The 18,376-nt window shown below is 47.4% G+C and overlaps 1 protein-coding gene across 2 annotated transcripts in view; it reads right to left on the minus strand.

Moving 5' to 3' along the window:
* MSI2 (musashi RNA binding protein 2) overlaps positions 1-18,376 on the minus strand; it is a 496,891-nt gene that overhangs the window by 39,493 nt on the left and 439,022 nt on the right. The window contains exons 12-14 of one of the 2 annotated variants that reach the window (XM_004377894.3): positions 7,876-8,030; positions 5,688-5,760; positions 1-2,538 (exon numbers count right to left, since the gene is read on the minus strand). The exon at positions 1-2,538 is cut by the window's left edge and continues 2,559 nt beyond it. The exons of the other annotated variant lie outside the window; for it this stretch is intronic. Coding sequence (XP_004377951.1) covers positions 5,719-5,760; positions 7,876-8,030 — 197 coding nt within the window. The 3' untranslated portion in view covers positions 1-2,538; positions 5,688-5,718. The remainder of the gene's footprint in view (positions 2,539-5,687; positions 5,761-7,875; positions 8,031-18,376) is intronic. 2 annotated transcript variants of the gene reach the window in all.

Raw genomic sequence — 18,376 nt, forward strand, 5'->3', positions numbered from 1 at the left:
TCTAATTTTTTTAAACCTTAATTACATTATACCTATCAATATGTACTAGAAGAAAGAGGAGAAAAAAAGTCACTAACACTAGTACCAGGACAGCACGCTTACAAGATAGCCATTTTATACATTATTAACAGACAATGATCAACAAAGAGTATTCTATGAGGTGATGGGGGATGCAGAGAAAGCAAAAGGGTAGTACAGTACATCACCAACATGGACAAAATAGTAATCAAATTCCCTAGTCTAGACACTGAATGTCTGGGAATTTACTGTCTCTTGTTTAGTTTCTCTGTGTTTGTTTTTAAATAAAACTTCTATTTTGTTATTTTATTACTTGAACAAGTTTTGATATTTTAAAAGCGCCCAGCATTTTACTTAACCTGGTTGTTTGGAAATTAAAAGAAAGAAACTTTACCAAACAACCTAACATTTTACTGGAAAAACAAAGAACATGTTTTTGTTTGTTTGTTTGTTTGTAAAATGTCATTGTGGTTTAATTAAAATTGAAAAAGGCTTTTTTTCTTTCTTTCCGAGTTAGCATTTTGGAGCCTTTTGTTTCAAGATGCTTTTGCCCTACCATGTCTGTGAATGTCTACATTAGTCTACTTTGTTAGTAAAATTTATAAAAATAGGAGTGCAGCAGCTCTTTATAATAAATGTCGTATTCAGTGTCTCATACTGGCTGTGCCTTAAGTACCAAATTTATAAACGTAACAATTTAAAAAATATCAATAAAACGTCAATATCACATTTTAAAAAAGAAAAAATATATATCCACACTACAATATGTTTTAATGCCATCTATTGAGTTGTACTTCTATAGTTGCTGTTGCCGACCTATTACCAATATTAAAAAAAAAGTTAAATTAAAAAATATCCTTCATCATAAGTATCTTTCCCCAACTGAGGACCATATATTATAACAGCCAATGTCAAAACATGTGCAAACAGGAAACTGTCAGTTTTTCCCACCAGTCACAGTGCAGTGATGTTTATACTTTTTATTTTTAAAATTCTGTTTACATCTACAATAAATTAAAAAAACAAAATCTCCCATAGCCTCTCTGATGATACTTGCAGCACTGAGGTATTAAAAAAAATATAAACCAAAAGGTTGCTTTTCTAATTTGTCAACAGAAAGTGGATGGAGAAAAGGTTTCATTAATGCAGGCTTATCCACTCCTGGCCCTTGGGCCCCCAGAGCTGGGGGCGGGGTGGGGGGTGGGGGCAGGGGGAGAAGAGAGGCCAAGTGTCCTAGGGACCTTTGGAGGTGCTGAAATGACTGGACAATAGAAAATGATCAAATATTTAAAAATTAAGACTGAAAAAGAATGTCCCCCCACCCCCCCTCCACCCAAGCCAAACAGGTGTGCTTTGAAACTTTAAATATGTTAAATATTAAAATTGTAGCTTTGTCTTTTAAAAAACGTCTTGGGAAAAGCAGTTTTTCATATTTTAAATAAAAATCTAACTAGACGGTAACATTTGAAGCTGTGCACAGACGAGAGGTTAATATGCTGGTATGACACTAATACAGTTCTTAGGTCTATCACACAGACAAAAGGAGCTAAACAGTGTTCTAACTTCTCCTGGGGTCGTCCTGGCAGCTGGGTGTTCTTCAGTCTCAGTAATTGACTGTGTCATCATCCCTTCCCCTCCTTCCACAGAGCATCAAACTGCCTGGGACGGACTCCCTCACAAAAATATTTTTGATTCTCTCTTTCTTAATAGTTTCTATGTAGTTAATGGAATTGTATTTACAACATTTCTTTTTTAGAATTCACAATTTCAAAAAACCTTATAATATCACCTCTTTCAACAGAAAAAAAGCACTTATAGAAAAGGAGGACACTCAAAACATTGTCGTCCTTACCTTATTGCCGAAAATAGATATACTTAGATTAACAAAGAGACATCACAAAAAGAACTGCTAGAGAGTCTGTTAATTAGCCTACTACATCTCACTTCTTCTACAACACAAAATAGAAAGTTTATGCCCACCTCCTGCTCACGCTTCTCAACTCTGATTCAGCTCCACCTGAAAATTCATACAGTCTCAGAATTGGTACCAAAATATTGAGAGTAATATTACCATCTCAGCATCCTTTGAAAGTGAGAACAGAATCAAACAAGGAAAAAAAAATTTTTTTAAAGAAAAAAATAACTCCTTAATATAACAGTTATACTATGGTTAGCTTTTAACTAGATATTAAAGCTATATGACTACTGGACTAAGTCAAAATCACTACCAAATGTGATTCAAAGAGATTTAAAAGGAGAAGGCAGAGAGGGGAGAGGGGAACCATCAAGAAAAACAAAATGAAAACCAAAATCATGGGTTATATACACATTTAAAAGCTGTTGTCTTATATTACAGCAGATTCGTGAGATGATGAGATGGAGTCCACCCTAGATCCAAAGTGAGCCATCTCTGGTTGGGATGGGGAGTGAGGCTGGTGGGGGTCCAGGTCTGATGACATCACCTAAACAAAGGGCCACTCAGAAACTTCGCCCAGTCTTGCCTGGACATCCAGGTATGCTCTGCGTGGTGGGGAAGGTCAGGTTCACCCAGAAGAGGACCATAAGTGGGGTGGGAGAAGAAAGAAGTGTTAGGCCAGTATGTGACTTATTACAACTGTTCAACTAAAGCTTTCAAAGAATGACTACGTTGGGCTAAGTGTGGCTGACGGCTTGCTGAGATCACAGCTTGGGAAACATGACATCTAAGCCTGATGCTGGGGAGAGGGTGGCTCCACATCCACTACTTTGCTGACTTGATATAGTAACGCTGGAACTGTCAGGATAATGGCCAGAAGTGAGGTCAACAACTGGGGTTGTCCTGGGTTTTGATCACTACATTGATGAATTGCATACAGACTGGTGATGCTTTTCCTGTTTAAACTGTTTTCAAAACTTCTGCCTTTACTGGGTACCCATCAATGGTTATTAAGAACCCAAAGTGTAAATTAATTCATTTTATTGTGCTTTAAGTGAAAGTTTAAAATTCAAGTTAGTTTCTCATACAAAAATTTATACACACATTGTTATGTGACCCTAGTTGCTCTCCCTATATTGTGACAGCACACTCCTTCTTTCCACCCTGGATTTCCCATGTCATTCAATCAGCTCCTGACCCTCTCTGCCTTCTCATCTCGCCTCCGGACAGGAGCTGCCCATTTAGTCTCATGTATCTACTTGAGCTAAGAAGCACACTCTTCACAAGCATCATTTTATGTCCCATAGACCAGTCTAATCTTTGACTGAAGAGTTGGCCTCGGGAATGGTTTTAGTTTTGGGCTAACAGAGAGTCCAGGGGCCATGTCTTCCGGGGTCCCTCCAGTCTAAGTCAAACCATTAAGTCTTGTCTCTTTACTAGAATTTGAGTTCTGCACCCCACTTTTCTCCTGCTCCGTCAGGGACTATCTGTTGTGTTCCCTGTCAGGGAGGTCATTGGTGGTAGCTGAGCACCATCTAGCTCTTCTGGTCTCAGACTGATGGAGTCTCTGGTTTATGTGGCCCCTTCTGTCTCTTGGGCTAATATTTTCCTTGCGTCTTTGGTGTTATTCATTTTCCTTTGCTCCACGTGGGTTGGGACCAATTGATGCATCTTAGATGACTGCTCACTAGTTTTTAGATCCCAGATGCCACTCAACAAAGTGGGATGCAGAACAATAAAATGTAAATTTATTTTTTAAATATCCTATTATATGCCAAGGATTCAAGATCAGGACACTTAAAAACATACACAATTAATAATCAGCTTTGATTATAGAAAATATAAACAAGTCCAGGACTCCCAGACTTGCTAACTACATCTCCCTGGGTTGACTGTGAGCCCCCTTTCTTTATGGCTGGCACTAAATGCCGGAGGGTCACCTCTGTCGGGGACACAGTGTGTGTTTGAAGAGTCTCTTTTAATTGCTGCAGTGCTGACACATGACTCCATTAACTCACTTAACCCACTTTGGAAGGGGCTGTGTGGCTACTTGACCCTTCTAAGGAAATTGAGTCCTAGAGATGGATGAGGGAGGACTGGCTGGGCGCAGCCTCCTGCCCAGGAAAAGGCTGCAGTGGCCTTGGAGGGGCGTGGGGCTGTGGGGCGGGAAGCCCTCCACCATTCATCCTGTTCCGGGAGAAGCAGGGAGGGAGCTCTGGCCTGCCCAGCCTCTTGCCTTCCAGGGGATCTGCTGTGTCTGCTGATAGGTGAATCCCTCTTCATCTGGTTCCCCCAAGGCCTGGAGCCACCTTCAGTTCCCAAGGTTCTTGGCTATACCAGTGCCCTCCTTGCTGTCAGAGGGCCCCTATTTCCCCGGGGCCCCCAAACCCAGCTTAATTAGTAGTGAGTAACTCTCCTTCAAACCATTAGTGGCCTCTGGCTCCGGCCAGTGATGGCTGAGTCAGTGCTCAAAGGGGAGTGGAGGTGAGGAGTAGGGAGAATTCATACACGTGGTTTATTTGGTTAAGAGAGGCAGTTTTGTTAGTTGATGTGATTCCTTAGCAGCAACATTAGAGAAATCCAAAAGATTTATGGTGCTGAACCCAACTGGGTTCCCTGACTGGTCCCAGCCTACAGCGTCCTGGCTGACTCAGGGCCTGCAGCGATTACCCTCTATAAAAGCAGCTTTCCATTAACTGCAAACCCAAAGCAGCAAATTCATCTCTAGCCTCACTTCTCCTGTGTCCCAACTCCAAGAGTGAAAGCCTCCTCCAGCTCTCATACCTCTGCCAGGATTTGCCTAGGGTGCCACATACTCAGGCCTCAGCTGCAGCCCCCTCTCCCAAAAAGACAGACCCATATTTCAACCCCTCAAAGTAACATGCAAACACAGTGTGCATTTAGTGCTTTCACAAGGACAATCCCCTCTCCCTTCTTGGTGTTCTTTCCAAGAATGACAGGTATCATTTTTAAATGAGAATGTGGCAAGAGGCTTCCTCACTGACTGTCCCAACCTTCCCTCTCCTCAATCCCACCCCCTCCACATCCCCATCAAAGTGATTTAAAAAATGTTTAATTAACTTGAGCTCAGTGTAAAAGGTTAGGAAACTGGCAGGGATCCAAACTCACGTTACGCAGGTGATGTCGTTAATTTAATTTGCTTTTCGTGCCGTAATCTGGATAACTGCTCAGTAGTTACGGGCAAAAATGTTTTCTTTTCACTAAAAGATGGAGTCTGGCTGTTTGACAGTATGAACCCCATTGGATGAACACCCACAAGCCCTGGAGAGCCGAAGGAGTACAGCGATCCACAAGGTCAGCTCTCAGGACTTGTGGGGGCAGCCCGGCCCCCTCCCAGGCCTGGTAGATGCCAAACATTTCCCTGTCTCCATCCCCCAGGGGATGGGCACAGCACTAGATCTCCTTCCAGTTTCCCACACTCTTGATTGTATTTCAAGACAGAGAAAGATGAGAGGTGAGGAAGATAAAGAAAAGGAAACAAAAGAATCAAATCAAGGAACAAAAAGAGAGTAACAAAAGGAGGGGGTGTCATGATTAAAGCTGAAGAAAGGGATCAGATTGAAAGACTGGATTTTTTTGTTCCCATCCTCCTCAAAAGGGGTCCAGAAAGAGGAGAAAGAGAAAGAGATGTCAACATGATGAGAGAAGGGCGTGTGCTTAAATGTATGACCAGTGCACATACATGTACGGACACGCCCGGCAGGGCGGAGACACACGGCAGAGACGGTAATACCTCAGAGGGAGATGGCAACGAAAGCACCTGCTCAATGGTATCCATTTGTAAAGGCCGTTGCAATCAAAGGTCCCTAAAATTGCACAATTGTTAAGGTCATCAGTGTGCTATACATGGGAACAGATTGTCATATTCTGGGAAAGGAAATTATCTCTAGGACTAGTCTGTGGTTGCCAGCATGAATATGTAATTCTGAGACACCATGCCATGGGGGCCAAGGATGACATCCTCCCCAGCTCCTCCCCCTCTAGTCCCTTCTTCCTCCTCCACCCCTGCCCCAAGCCTGTTGGCTTACCCGGGGGTAAATCAAGAGCCAGATTTGGAAGGGGCGGTGGTTGGTGGGAAAAGGAAGCTCCTGCCCAAAATGAGGGGGGCTGTTGCCCTGAACCCTCGATAGCAAAGATAACAAATGCCTATGTTCACAGTCTCAACGGCTCCAGCTGGAGAGAAAGTCCCGTGCAGATAAAATGTGATGCTGTGTGGTTATTTCAGAAAACCAGGACACCACATAGGTCAAAAGACCCAGGTTTTCAAGAATGAACAGGGTCTGTGTTTCTGGATGCTGAAAATGGAAATGAGTCGTGTTCTGAGTGATGATAGACAGTCCCCCAAATTGATGTAGCTGTAAGCTGAATAATAATACTCTGGATTCAGTACTACAGCTGATCTGAGGGGATTTGACCGACTTAAGTGATACTGGCTTGGGAACGGAATTGAACAAGGACCCAGATTACATGAGCCAGGGCTGGCAGAAGTGTGTGGTATGCAAGTGTACATGAATGTATGTGAGAATATGTACGTGTGTATGTTAGCATGCGTGTGCTGTGTATGTGAGAAAGAGCGTATATGAGAATGTGTACGTGTGCATGGGTGGTGTGTGTGTATATGTGGCATGTGTGTGGTGTGAGTGTGGTATGTATGTGCGAACGCGTGTGACTATATGAGAGTGTGGGGTGTGTGTGGTGTGTGAAGGTGAGTGTGTGATGTGTGTATGTGGTGTGTGGTTTGTGTAGGGTGTTTGCATGGTGTGTGTGTATGTGAGAGACAATGTGTGTGGTATGTGTGCGGTGTGGTGTGTGTGTATGTGGTGTGTGTGGTACACGTGTGGTGTGTGCTTCCAATCCAGGGGCAGGAGCCAGGCCACTGGTTCCCAGGCTGTGTCTGCACTTGTTCTGTTCTCCCCAGCGCAGCCCCCAAGGCAGGCTGCCTGCTTGCTCCCAGAAGTCGAGTCTGACTGGGACGTGACCTGAGACAGCAGGCACTCCCATCTTAGCTCAAAAACACACTGCCTTCAAAATGTTGTGTTGCGCTGGGGCAGAGGGCACCCAATTTTCTGTTTCCAAAATGGAAGGGACAGCGAGTCAGTGGGCTCAGGCACATTCATGCTCACACACACCGGGAGAGAGAAGAACAATACAATCTGAAAACAGCATGCAAATCTGTTAAGCAAATTTCCATTGCCTGGATTAGTCAGATTATAGAACCACAGAGCATTACAAATATCAAATGCATCTGGCCTTCGCGGGGGGGGCCGCAGCTAAAGAACTCAAGTGGGAACTTACTTGGAATCTGGAAACTGTAAGAAACATTAGCAAAGGAAACCATCTGGGACAGGGCCTGTGCCCCCCACACCCACCAGGCACCAACATTGCCACTGGGACCCTACTAATGATGGCTGCTACTGTGGGGTGGGGGTGGAGGGTCCCCGCTCTGAGGAAAACCACACGACAGTCTCCAGAAAGCAGGGATCAAGGAAGGGGGCTAACACTGAGGACCTACTATGTGCCAGGCATGTGACACATACTTTCCGTTCATGCTCACACATGAAGGAGGCATAATTATCCTCATTTTGCAGCCAGGCAGGGACATGAGGTTCAGATGGGTTACTTAAGTCGGTCACAGTTGCAAGGTCGAAGGTGACAGGGTGGTGATCTGACCTCTGACCTGCCATGCTCCTTCCACCCGATCATGCGCCCCGTGCACAGTGCCAGGCCCACAGGTGGTGCTCTGGAGATGTCTAATGGAGGAGCTAAACTTCAGTCCGAGGTGGCAAATGGAGTGCCCACTAGCTGACATGCTGTTGATGGGGAGCCCCTCATCTGCCCCCACCTGGGCATTCCTGGCACACCCTCCCCATAGGCCACAAGGAGTTGGTCGGGAAAGAGGGCAGAGGAAGGCAGGTACTTACAGCTATGCCATGGCCGAAGCCCGAGCCCGGCTGTGGGCTGGCCGCACTTATGTAATTCCCCACTCCGGAGTCCTGGCTGGCAGGGCCATAGAGATCGGCGACAGGTCCTGGGCTGTTGGCCCCCGGGAAGCCTCCGGGCCGCGCCGGGTTGGAGCCTGCCGGGGAAGCGGGCGCGCCAAAATTCGGTTGAGCACTGTAGCTATTCAGGACTGGTGTGCAGAGAATAGAGCTGGGTATGAGGCCAGAAGCCAGGCATGCACCGGTCATCACAAGCCAAACACTCGAGAAAAACAGCTGAGGCCCAACTTCTAACACTCAACCAAGGCCATGCGAGAACATCAGCAGGGACTCAAGAAGACTCAGCCCAGGCTACTACTAAGAAGCTTGGCGCTCCAAAAATATAGAGAATAAAAAAACAATCATTCAACACACTACGGCAACCAACCGGGGGTGCTTCACTGCCCACCAAATTATCACAATAAAAATAGAGATATATATATGGAAGAGAGAGAGAAAGAGAGAGATTTTTTTTTTTTTCACATCTGAATTGATGCTCATGCAGTCTTTTCTAGATCTGGGCACGTTGAGACAGCATTCACATCCCATGCAAACTACAAAGGAACTAGTTTTAGACTACACATTGTGTTAATATTGATATTAAAACGAGACAGGAAACAAAGCAATTTGTGTCCAGGAAAAAAAAATTCTTTGGGGAGGGGATTTTTTTGCTGGTTTTGCTTTTTCTCTTTGGTTTGTTTTTGGATCCATTAAATGACAAATTTGTTTGGAAAAAAAAAAAAAAAGATAAAAAAGATCTCTATTCTCCATCCCCCTCCAAACCATCCCCCCGCCCCACTACTCCCACCCTTCCCACCCCTCCCATTCATACCCTGCATGAAAGTCGTCAATACTGAACGTGGTCGGAGGATGGGATATGTCATGGAAAGTCTGGGCATCTCAACATAACAGTAATGATGGCGGCAGACGATTCCCTTTTGGGGTGGAGCGCAGGGGATGGAGAGAGGGGATGGGGTGGGGATGGTACACCGAGAGGCTGGGGCCAAAGCTGGGGTGAAAGCCAGTGACTCTACAGGACACCCACACACTCACCTCCTGCAGTAGAAGGGAAGGGGGATTTAAACCTTTTTTTTTTCCTTTTGTTTAAAAAAAAAAAAAGACGAAGTATGAATGCAGAGTATACTGACTGAACCAATTCATAGCTGAACCATACCTGACCTAAAGGCCTGCTTTCTGTTAGTTGTCCTCAGATATAAAGTCCAGACTGAGAAAAAGGAAGTGCGGAATATACCTTTGCTACAGAGAGATGGGACTTCATGCCCACAGATCCAGAGAGTGATGGTGTTGGGTATTGAAGGGCAGTAGGAGGAGACCCAGCCTCCTGCCCCTTCCCTCAGCCTCCCTCCTATCCCATCATCACCCCCCACCGAAAGTGAGGGCCACACTCCACCAACCAGGTTAATTTTGTCTCAGTTTTTAATTTCCTCTTAGTAGCGTCGACTTATTTTCCTTTCCAAAATGGAAAAAAAAAGTTTTTCTTTTTTTTTTAATTGTCAAAGTAAATGGTTTAAGCTCAAGGTGAGTCTGGGGCCAGCCACTTCTGGGCTACAGCTCAAGTGTCCTGAAGAACCAGACAGACAGACACATCTCCACTCCTTCAGCTCCAAGGAGCTGCTCCTCACAACCATCATTTCTCTCCTTTACCTTCCTCGGCATCTCCCCCTGTCCTCTGACCAGCTGCCTTCAAAGATGGCAGAAGGAAAGAACACCCACCAACTCTCCTCTCAGCTTCGGTCTTGCCCAGGCGCCTGAGGTTGGAAGCCCCACTTCCTGTGAGGCTTGAGGAGCCACAGTGGGTTTTCACCACTTGCCACTGGGATGGGAAGAGACGGACGATGTACTCAAGGCAGGCCAAGAGGAGACTGAGACTGGGACCTGAAGATCCAAAGGAGACCAAACCAAACAGGGCTTGGCTCCAGACTCAGCACAGAAACCCAAACTCTTGTCTCGGATGTCCTTGGGGGCAGGAAGCCCCACAGTGAGACTCCTTTGAAGCTGTGGCCAAGAAATGAATAAACTGGCCAATGGAAAGAACAAGTTAAAGAGAAAAAGAAAAAAAAAAAATTACAGCAGCTTAGAGCAAGTGAATGGCTTATTTGGGAATGTGCTGGCAGCCAAAGGGGATGGGGATTTCTGAATATAGAAGATTAAACTTGTAGATAACATTTGGCCCTTTCTCACTCATGGAGGCAAATATCAAGCTGAGATATTCAAAAGGCGGTATTATCTTCATCTCACACACTTTTTCTTCTGGGCTTGGGGAAATGGAAAAAGCTCAGACGGCAGACTCCTGGTCTACCCAGGCAGCTGAACCCCCTCTCCCTGTACAAAATAACTAACTCTTGTTCTGTTTTAGGGTAACAGGGTGTGTGGGAGATGGAAGGTGGAGAGAAAGATGTTTTGGCTTTTTTCTCCTCTGGCTGGATAAGACTAAGGGCCTCTTGGGCAGATCTACCTATTTAAGGGATGTGGAGAGGGGAGATTTTGGTCTTGGTCCCCTCTAGCAGGAAGAGCTGTCTAGACTAATCCAGCCAGCAGAAGCAACCTTGGAGACAGGAGCCCATGGAAGGATGCTGACCACAGATGGTCCTGCCATAGGCTTAGCAGACATGAGGGCTGGCAGTATCACACCCATCACTGGCAACCTCTCCCAGGCCTATAGCTAAGAGTCAGCCAGAAGGAATTTCATAATAATCAGCTCCTCTTAGGGCTATATTATCCCTCCCTGCTTGATCACCTTCCATCAAATGACACTAAAATCCCCGTGGAGAAGCCACTGTATTAGAATGCAGCTTTAAAACCCCAAGTCTTGTTTTAGTATACACTTGCTTGTACCAATGCCTGAGCCTCAGCTCAAAGTCACCCTGCAAATGTCCCCTAGCCAGGGTGAAAGAGCAGGTGGCAGGGAAGCCACTAGGGGGGCACAGTCTGTAGGCACTCAGCCCATAGTCCCTTTTCTCAAGGCTTCCGGGCAGTGACCCTGGACGCTTCAGGCCTAGGGCACTGAGGAGAGGCACCTCTGGGCCCCAAGGTCAACGTGCCTCCCTCTCTCTCTCTCTGGGCAAGAGACCTAGGCTCTAGAAATCATGTTGAAGCCCCCAAACAAGCCATGTGGAAGCCCGTGCATCTTTGGGCAGACCCATGAAAAGCGAACGGCAGCGGCTTCTTACCAAAAGAACCGGGAAAACCACTGCTCACACACGCTTGTCAGCTCCTGCTGTCTGGTGGTGGGAAGGCATTAGGGACCAAGTAATTTTCTACTTTTGGGAATCAGAGCAGCTCCAAATACTGAATGGTGGCTAGCTACACAGAGAAGGGAGTCGTTGACTAAGCCCTCTCCCTCCAGGCCGGGACCTCAAAAGGAGAGAGGCAGTGGAGAAAGCTGGAACACCCACTCTTCACAGCCATGTCCCTGCCCTGAGGTTGCTCTCTGTGGACATTCACCCTGCAGTCAATTCGCAATTACCTGGCCTAGTGGAGGGCACCTTCCCCTAGGTACCCAGGCTCACCGGGAGGGGCCAGATATGGTCCCACACGCCAGAATCAGGTCAGGAAGAGGGGAGGCGACATGGCTCTTAACGGGCAGTGACACCTTGCCCACTGCTCACCTAGAGTGCGTGGGGGGGTGGGTTCTCAGCAAATGTTGAATAAACAAACAGTGCTGGGATTTATAAGTTGGATATTACGACTCCAGTTCCTGAAGAGGACAGTCTCTTGCAAACACCTTGAAGTGTCTGCAGCAGAAACTATGAGTGTTAAGTAGCCTGGGGGCAAGCCCTGCACCAGGGTAGCAGTTTGAGGGTTCCCTATGGTGAGCAGGGTCACTTTATCATCTGCTCTGGGCAGGGCCTACAGCAGCAGTTTAATCCTGAGCACGTTCCTTGTCACTCCTCACCCCCTCCCGTCCCCGGGCATCCTCTGGACCTTGCTGGTCCAGGAGGTGCCCAGGAAGGCAGCTGTGGTGTAGAGAAAGAGAGCACTGGACTTGGAGTCAGAAGACCTGGGTGTGACCCTGGCTCCATCTGTAAAATGTGAGTGATGTTGTCCTTTAATCTGACTCCAAAGGCTGCTGGGAGAATGAAAAAAGAGCAAGTGCTCTGTAACTTGTCAAGTTTAGAACAAATACATCTGACTGTTTTTGAAATCTTTGTGTATACAAAGCCCAGCAAGGGAGGTACCATATGCAGATATAGGAAAATCCAATATAGGAAAATCCAATTCACTCGCCATACAAATCAGTAGGTGATTTACACAAGGATCCAATTCATTTACCAGTGCCTCTAATCCTCTTGGACCTGAAGAAATGACTCCTGGGAGTGTCTCAAATGGCACTGAGAACAGCAAGAGGAAATGCATTTGAATTAAAGTTGAAGGGATTTTAGGTTGGGTAAAAGGAGGGACTTCCTGCCCATCAAGGGAATAAAATACCTGGATGGCCGACCAATGAAAAGCCGGGTGGAGAACTTAAGAAAGGCCTGTGCTGTAGGCTTACATCTCACCTGCAGGGGCTGGACCCAAAGATGGGCATCTTCCCCCGCGGGGCTTCTCAGGTCAGCCAGGCGACAGGCCTGCCTTCTGGCACACAGTGGGCACATGACTCTGTCCAGCTGTGGTCAGATGGGGCTGGGTTGAGATTGGGATTAGTCATTGGGGCAGGGAAGTGGTGGGAGGGGGCAGCGAGAGTCCCAACAGCCTCACTGTGGGTCTAGAAAAGGTACAAAAGCCCAGAAGCTGGAAGCGACTGGTGGTAAGGACATTTCTGTATTGTCCTTAAGTGATGCCACTGAACCTGAGGCCAGGACTGTTATGGGAGCAACCCTCAGTGGGCACCTCTCGTTCTGAGGCCTGAAAACTGGCTGTTCTAATTACCGATGCAGAGAAAGGAACTGTTTACAAAATCTCTTTCAGATGCGCTCAGCCCCCGTACCTGGGAGAAGCCAGGGGCTCACTGAGTTCCAGCCCTCAACCCAGCCCCTGGCTTGGCGGGTCTCGCACCTCCCCAAAGGGCAGGACAGCCCTCAAGTCAATTTCAGTCACCCTCTTTGTGAACCACCACTGCTGTCAGGTTCAGCCTCAGGCTGGAGAGCCCTGGTCCTTGAGACATTTCCGGGACAGAGCCTCTTCCCAAGCCAGCCAGCGGGTGCTGCTCAGGGCAAGGCAAACATAATGAAGGGCCCGGCCTGTCCTCCCAAAGTACAATTCAGAAGGCAACATACTTCCAAAACAGAATTAATTACACCATGAATTTCAGAGCCCAGCAGAAGGGAGTCTCAGCTGCTTGGTGTCAGGCCTCCTCCCCCACCTCCATCACCCGACAGAATGGAGAGCTGAGAGCTGGCGGGATCATAAGCCTGTGCGACCGCCTTTGAGGGCAGGGGCTGTGTTAATCCTTAATGCAGTTTTTTTTTTGTTGTTGTTGTTGTTAAAGAAATTAAAGAAACTAACTGAAAAAGGAAACGAGTAGAGGGACTATGTTGATCAGCAGGCTGACGCCAGAGGGAAAAAAAAAGAGGCTGACTCATTGCTCCCCTAACACTCACATCTGTTTTCATCTTGTCTCTATCATGCTTCTATCGCCTTGATTAAAAACTCCACAGTAGCAGAGACTGTCTCCCCATTAGCAAGGGGCTCCTCAAGGTGGGTGTGTGGACAGGCAGGGGCTCTCAGGGTTTTCATAGGACCCTACGCTCTTGATCACATGGCCGGTTCTCAGAGCAAAACCAACCGTCCTCTATCCCCTACCACACTGGATGCTGCTCCATGGATGCTGGGTGCGTGGTGCCGGCTGGCTGTCAGTTAGGGCAAGCTGCATGGATCCCTTTTAACAGTCAGTTACTCCTGGCTTGGGGGCTCTGAAGACTGGCCGCTGGGCCACCAAGGCCCTCCCTGGGTAACAGAGCTGGGGACTCCACTCTGAAGCCTCTTTCACTGTGAAGGTAGTGCTCGCTATATATTAACGCAGGTGGTCATCTGGGAAAGGTCAGCATGAGGGGAGAAACCTGTTTGTGAGAAGGGAAGGAGAAACCCTCAGCTGTGACTTCCTAGGGCACACCTTGAGCCGAGCAAGGTGGGATTATACTCGGATCCCTGGCTCGAGCTTTCCTTCTAGAGCTTAGCCTAAAGGTGGGACAGATAGAGAGGGCCAGCAATTATGTCCAACCTGGGAAAATTGTATGACACACTGAATTAAAATCATACCAGTACAGGGACCCAGGTGCAGGGACAATCAATTTTATACACAATTTTTTTTGTAAACTCTGCTGAAATTCAGCCTATTTCAGAAAGGAAGGAGAAAAAAATGCTTTAAAACTGGGGGAGGATTAGAAGAGAACATGCAGGCGTTTCCTTCTTACTGTTTCTATACACAAATGTAATACTGAAAGTTACAAACTTAGCCTGGTATCAACATTGGCTGGACAGTGTTCACAATATCCAGAGACGCTAACCAAGAAAGAAACAACCAAACCCGCTGCCGTCAAGTTGATTCTGACTCATAGCGACTCTACAGGACAGAGTAGAACTGCCCCATAGGGTTTCCAACAAGGAAATTCAAACTGTATTCAAACTGCCAACCTTTATGGTTAGCAGCCGAGCTCTTAACCACTGCCACCAGGGCTCCTCCAGAGATGCTGGCTCATTTTAAATACTGCACAGGACATGTGGAGAGCATCTGCTCATTCACTGGGCTGATGCAGGCATCAGTGCCACACAAACACTCCAAATGCTGGTTATAATGGTGCCGGTCTTATATGATTGCAGTATCTTCTTGTTCTCTCAAAATTTAACCTGTGGTTAGGTGTGGTTGGCGCTGATGACGTCTGCTGGTTAATACTGGGATGTCTCAAGGAGGGAACTCATAAACAGTAGAAACTAAGGCTTGTGACTATTTGGCAGAACTGTCTAACCTTCCGGTCAAATCCTACTCTTCCAAACAAACTGCCTTCACTACTGGCCAGCTCTAACACTATCACATAACTTCTTCACGGTAAACCTGAGGATTCCAGGGCTTCGAATCGGTTTGTCCTGGTTCAAACCCCTGAAGGATTCACACTGCCATTCAAATCGGTGCAAGGAAGAAGCCTCAACACCCAGAACAGAACCATCTGAGGAATGCTTTGGGTCCAGAACTATTGTTCTTTATGATGAGATGCAACCTCAACAGAAAACCACTCCTTCTCTTTAAATCTTGATGGTCTTTTCCTATGGGCCCTGGTTTGGGTCTGTGGGGGTGTGTCTCCTCCTTATAAAGGGCCAAGTAGGGTGGGTTCTTGGCTGGTTGGTTGATTGCCATCTGCTGATGGTAGAAATTCTAAGGATGGGCCTTGAATGGGCCTTGTGGCCCAAGAAACCAGGCCTTTGCCACAGGGGCAAAAAAGAAACTTATTCTGGAGCCAAGGTCAGGTTCCCATTCCTCCCAAACCCCAGAGGCCCTGAGGGAACAACATTGTTTGTTTTTAAGGAGGGCAGTGAGGAGGGGCTGCAGCAGGGGAAAATCCCTGACCAGAGTCTCTGCAGCTGTGCTCCGTGACTGGGGGTCATGGGCACTACTGGGTGGCACTGGTGAAGGTGAGTGTTCTGCCAGTGTCAACTGTCTGCCAGGCCAACAAGGGACTTCAGCAGCACTGTTCCTGATCCCGCCCCAACGTGCATGGCTGGTTCCACAGCACCTCAGCCCGGAGCTGCCAAAGTGCTTCGAGGACAATGAGGGGAAACCAACTAGGGAGAGGAATGTTTATGGCTGGGCTGAAGCAGGCAGTGTTTTAACACTAACTTCCTGTTACCTCTTCCCTAAATTCATTGGTTTCAGACTCCAGGCCAACACAGGTTTGAACTAGCAAGGAGAAGCAGATGAGAAGATCCAGAAACCACCAGCACCCAGGAAATGCTGTGGGAAGGCGACCAGTAGTTATGCACGCAGTGTCTCTGGTACCACTTGCCTACCTACCGGTAGGAAGGTGGGCCACCCTGGGGTCATGTCAGAGCCTTGCTACCTCAGCTAGCACTCCCCCACCTGAGAAGCCAAAGGAAGTAAAGACAGGGAGCCTGGAGCCTCTGAACGACTCCCTCTTCTCAAACAGCTTGGTTGCTCCAAATTTCACCTGTTTGGATCTTTCTTTGCCTCAGAGATTGCAAATTCAAGGACAAGGAACCAACTATCCAACTTTAGAGTGGACCTGTTAACCCTTTCCAAACTGGGAGCTCCCTGGTGGTGAAGACATCTATCAGACTGGGGGCTCCCTGGGGGACTGCCTCTCCCCTGAGGACTCCCTGCCTCTGTGCCATACCCCAGAGAACAAGGCTGTGCACAAAGCAGGTGTGTAGTATTGGTGGGGGTCGGGGCGGATTATCCAATAGGCAACGTAAGCAAAGTGCTTGCCTTGCTTATCAGATCATCTGTAGTGGAATTATTCACTACAGATTAGTAAGTAAGCCCGGGCTTACCTTGCTTACTGGGTCATCTGCCCCTGCCAGGGATTGTAAATTTGAAAAGAGGCTTTGAATCTATAGGAAGGTGCTGTGGGCTTGTGACAGAGACAGATGCCAGCCATACCTAAAAGCAGAAATCTTTGGTGTGGTGAAAAAATACAAAATTGTTCACTGCCAATGATTTGGTAAGCAAGGTAAGAACTGTGCTTACTTTGACTATTGGATAATCTGACTCAGGGGGCGGGCAGGAAGCCCTGCCAACCCTGGGCCATCACTGGGACCCCTCCAGGAAGAGCTCAGACTCAGCGGGGCACTGAGAGGGCTGACCTCAATCCCAAAAGATTACTCCATTCTACTGAGGGCTGGTCCTTGGGGAGCTGGAATTCCCAAGGACCCATCAGTATTTACTGCTCAATCACATCTAATGGACAGCCTGGGGTTCCAGCACTGTGGGGATGGGGTGGGGAGGATGCCCGAGGGGCAGCCCCTTGAGGACCTTACAAAGGGTTTTCCACTCCAGCAGCTAGTCTTTAATGATTATAAAGGCACAGGAGTTTAATCCATTTTTGATGTAGGCGCTAATAGCTCTGTGTCCTTGAAGTTCAAAGCGGGCACACACATGTCACTAATTAGCCAAGCACAGAGCCATTCAGCTCCCTCTCATGTTTCTAATTAGGTCTTAAATAACAAACACACTCCGACCTTACCAAAAGGCCCCCATTCGTCAGACAGGACAGGAGAGGAGGGCAGCCAGTTCCCTGTTTATAGCTGCTCCAGGCTGCTTGTTCTGTGTGCGCATGCTCTTAATCTCAGCCAGGACAGGCTGCTGAGGAGGGCGGCAGGAGAGTCATTCATGAGGACAAAGACCCATTAGCTGGTCCTGGAGGGTGGACTGTTGGGGCTGCTGGCTGAAGACCCTGGACAAGTTCTGCCTCCTCTTGTCTGAAGAGGTTGGGGCAAGCTACCTGACTTGGCTCTATTTATCCATTCTGAGACAGGGGAGTCCGTGACCAAGTCACAGAGAGGGTGTGAGGATCTATATCCAGAAAGAACCCGGTGGTACTTAAGTCCATGGTTATAAAACTGGAATCACCTGGGGAGCCTTAAATACCATTGAGGCCTGGGCCCCACCTTCGTAGATTCTGATTTGATCGGTCTGCAGTGCAGCCTGGGCCCTGGGAATTTTACAAACTCCCCAGGTGATTCTAATATGCAGCCAAGTTTGAGAACCACTATGTTGACCCCAATCTCAGGCTGATTTCTCATCATCAATAGCAACTATTAACAGGTCCACCTTTATTAATGAATAACACCCACCAGGAAGTCAAGCCCTACAAGATTTAATCAACCACACCCAAGGATGGGAATCTGACTGCAGATTTTAAAAAATGATACATGATTCTGAAAATATTTCCATCTCTATCACTGTTTTCATGCATTAAATGCATATCCGACTTTTCAAACGCGTTCCCACCAAGTTTCCTCACCATTTGGAAGCCGTTAGCTTTCTCTCTGCTAGTTCCTCTCAGGTCTCAAGGCACTGACACTGTCACTCTTTTCACCTCCAAGGACAAGGGACCCAGTGCTTTGGAATTAGTAGCAATACAGGCCCTTCTAACCTAAAACCCTCATTTATAAAGGTGGAAGCTGGTCTGGAGAGGTTAAGTGCTTTGCCCAAAATCACACAGCCTGTCAGTGGCAGAACCCAGACTGGAACAAAGTCTTCCAATTCCCTACTCTTCATTCTACCCTCTTATGTGGCTTCTCTCTCTCTCTCTCTCTCTCTCTCTAAGATGCTTACTGTCCTTACTGGATTAATCTACAAGGCAACCCCACCCTCACCCCCCATAGGGGGAAAAGCTATAAGGAAAGTCTGAGGATTCTCAACACTGAAGGCCAGGGAACGGGGAGTGGTAGGAGCAATCCCTGAATGTTGTCATTTCCAAGAATGTGCTCTTCGAGCCTGGTATGTGAAGAAGAGGTGTGTGTTTTTGGG

Source organism: Trichechus manatus, unplaced genomic scaffold, assembly GCF_000243295.1.
Source record: "Trichechus manatus latirostris isolate Lorelei unplaced genomic scaffold, TriManLat1.0 scaffold00054, whole genome shotgun sequence".
NCBI lineage: Eukaryota > Metazoa > Chordata > Mammalia > Sirenia > Trichechidae > Trichechus > Trichechus manatus.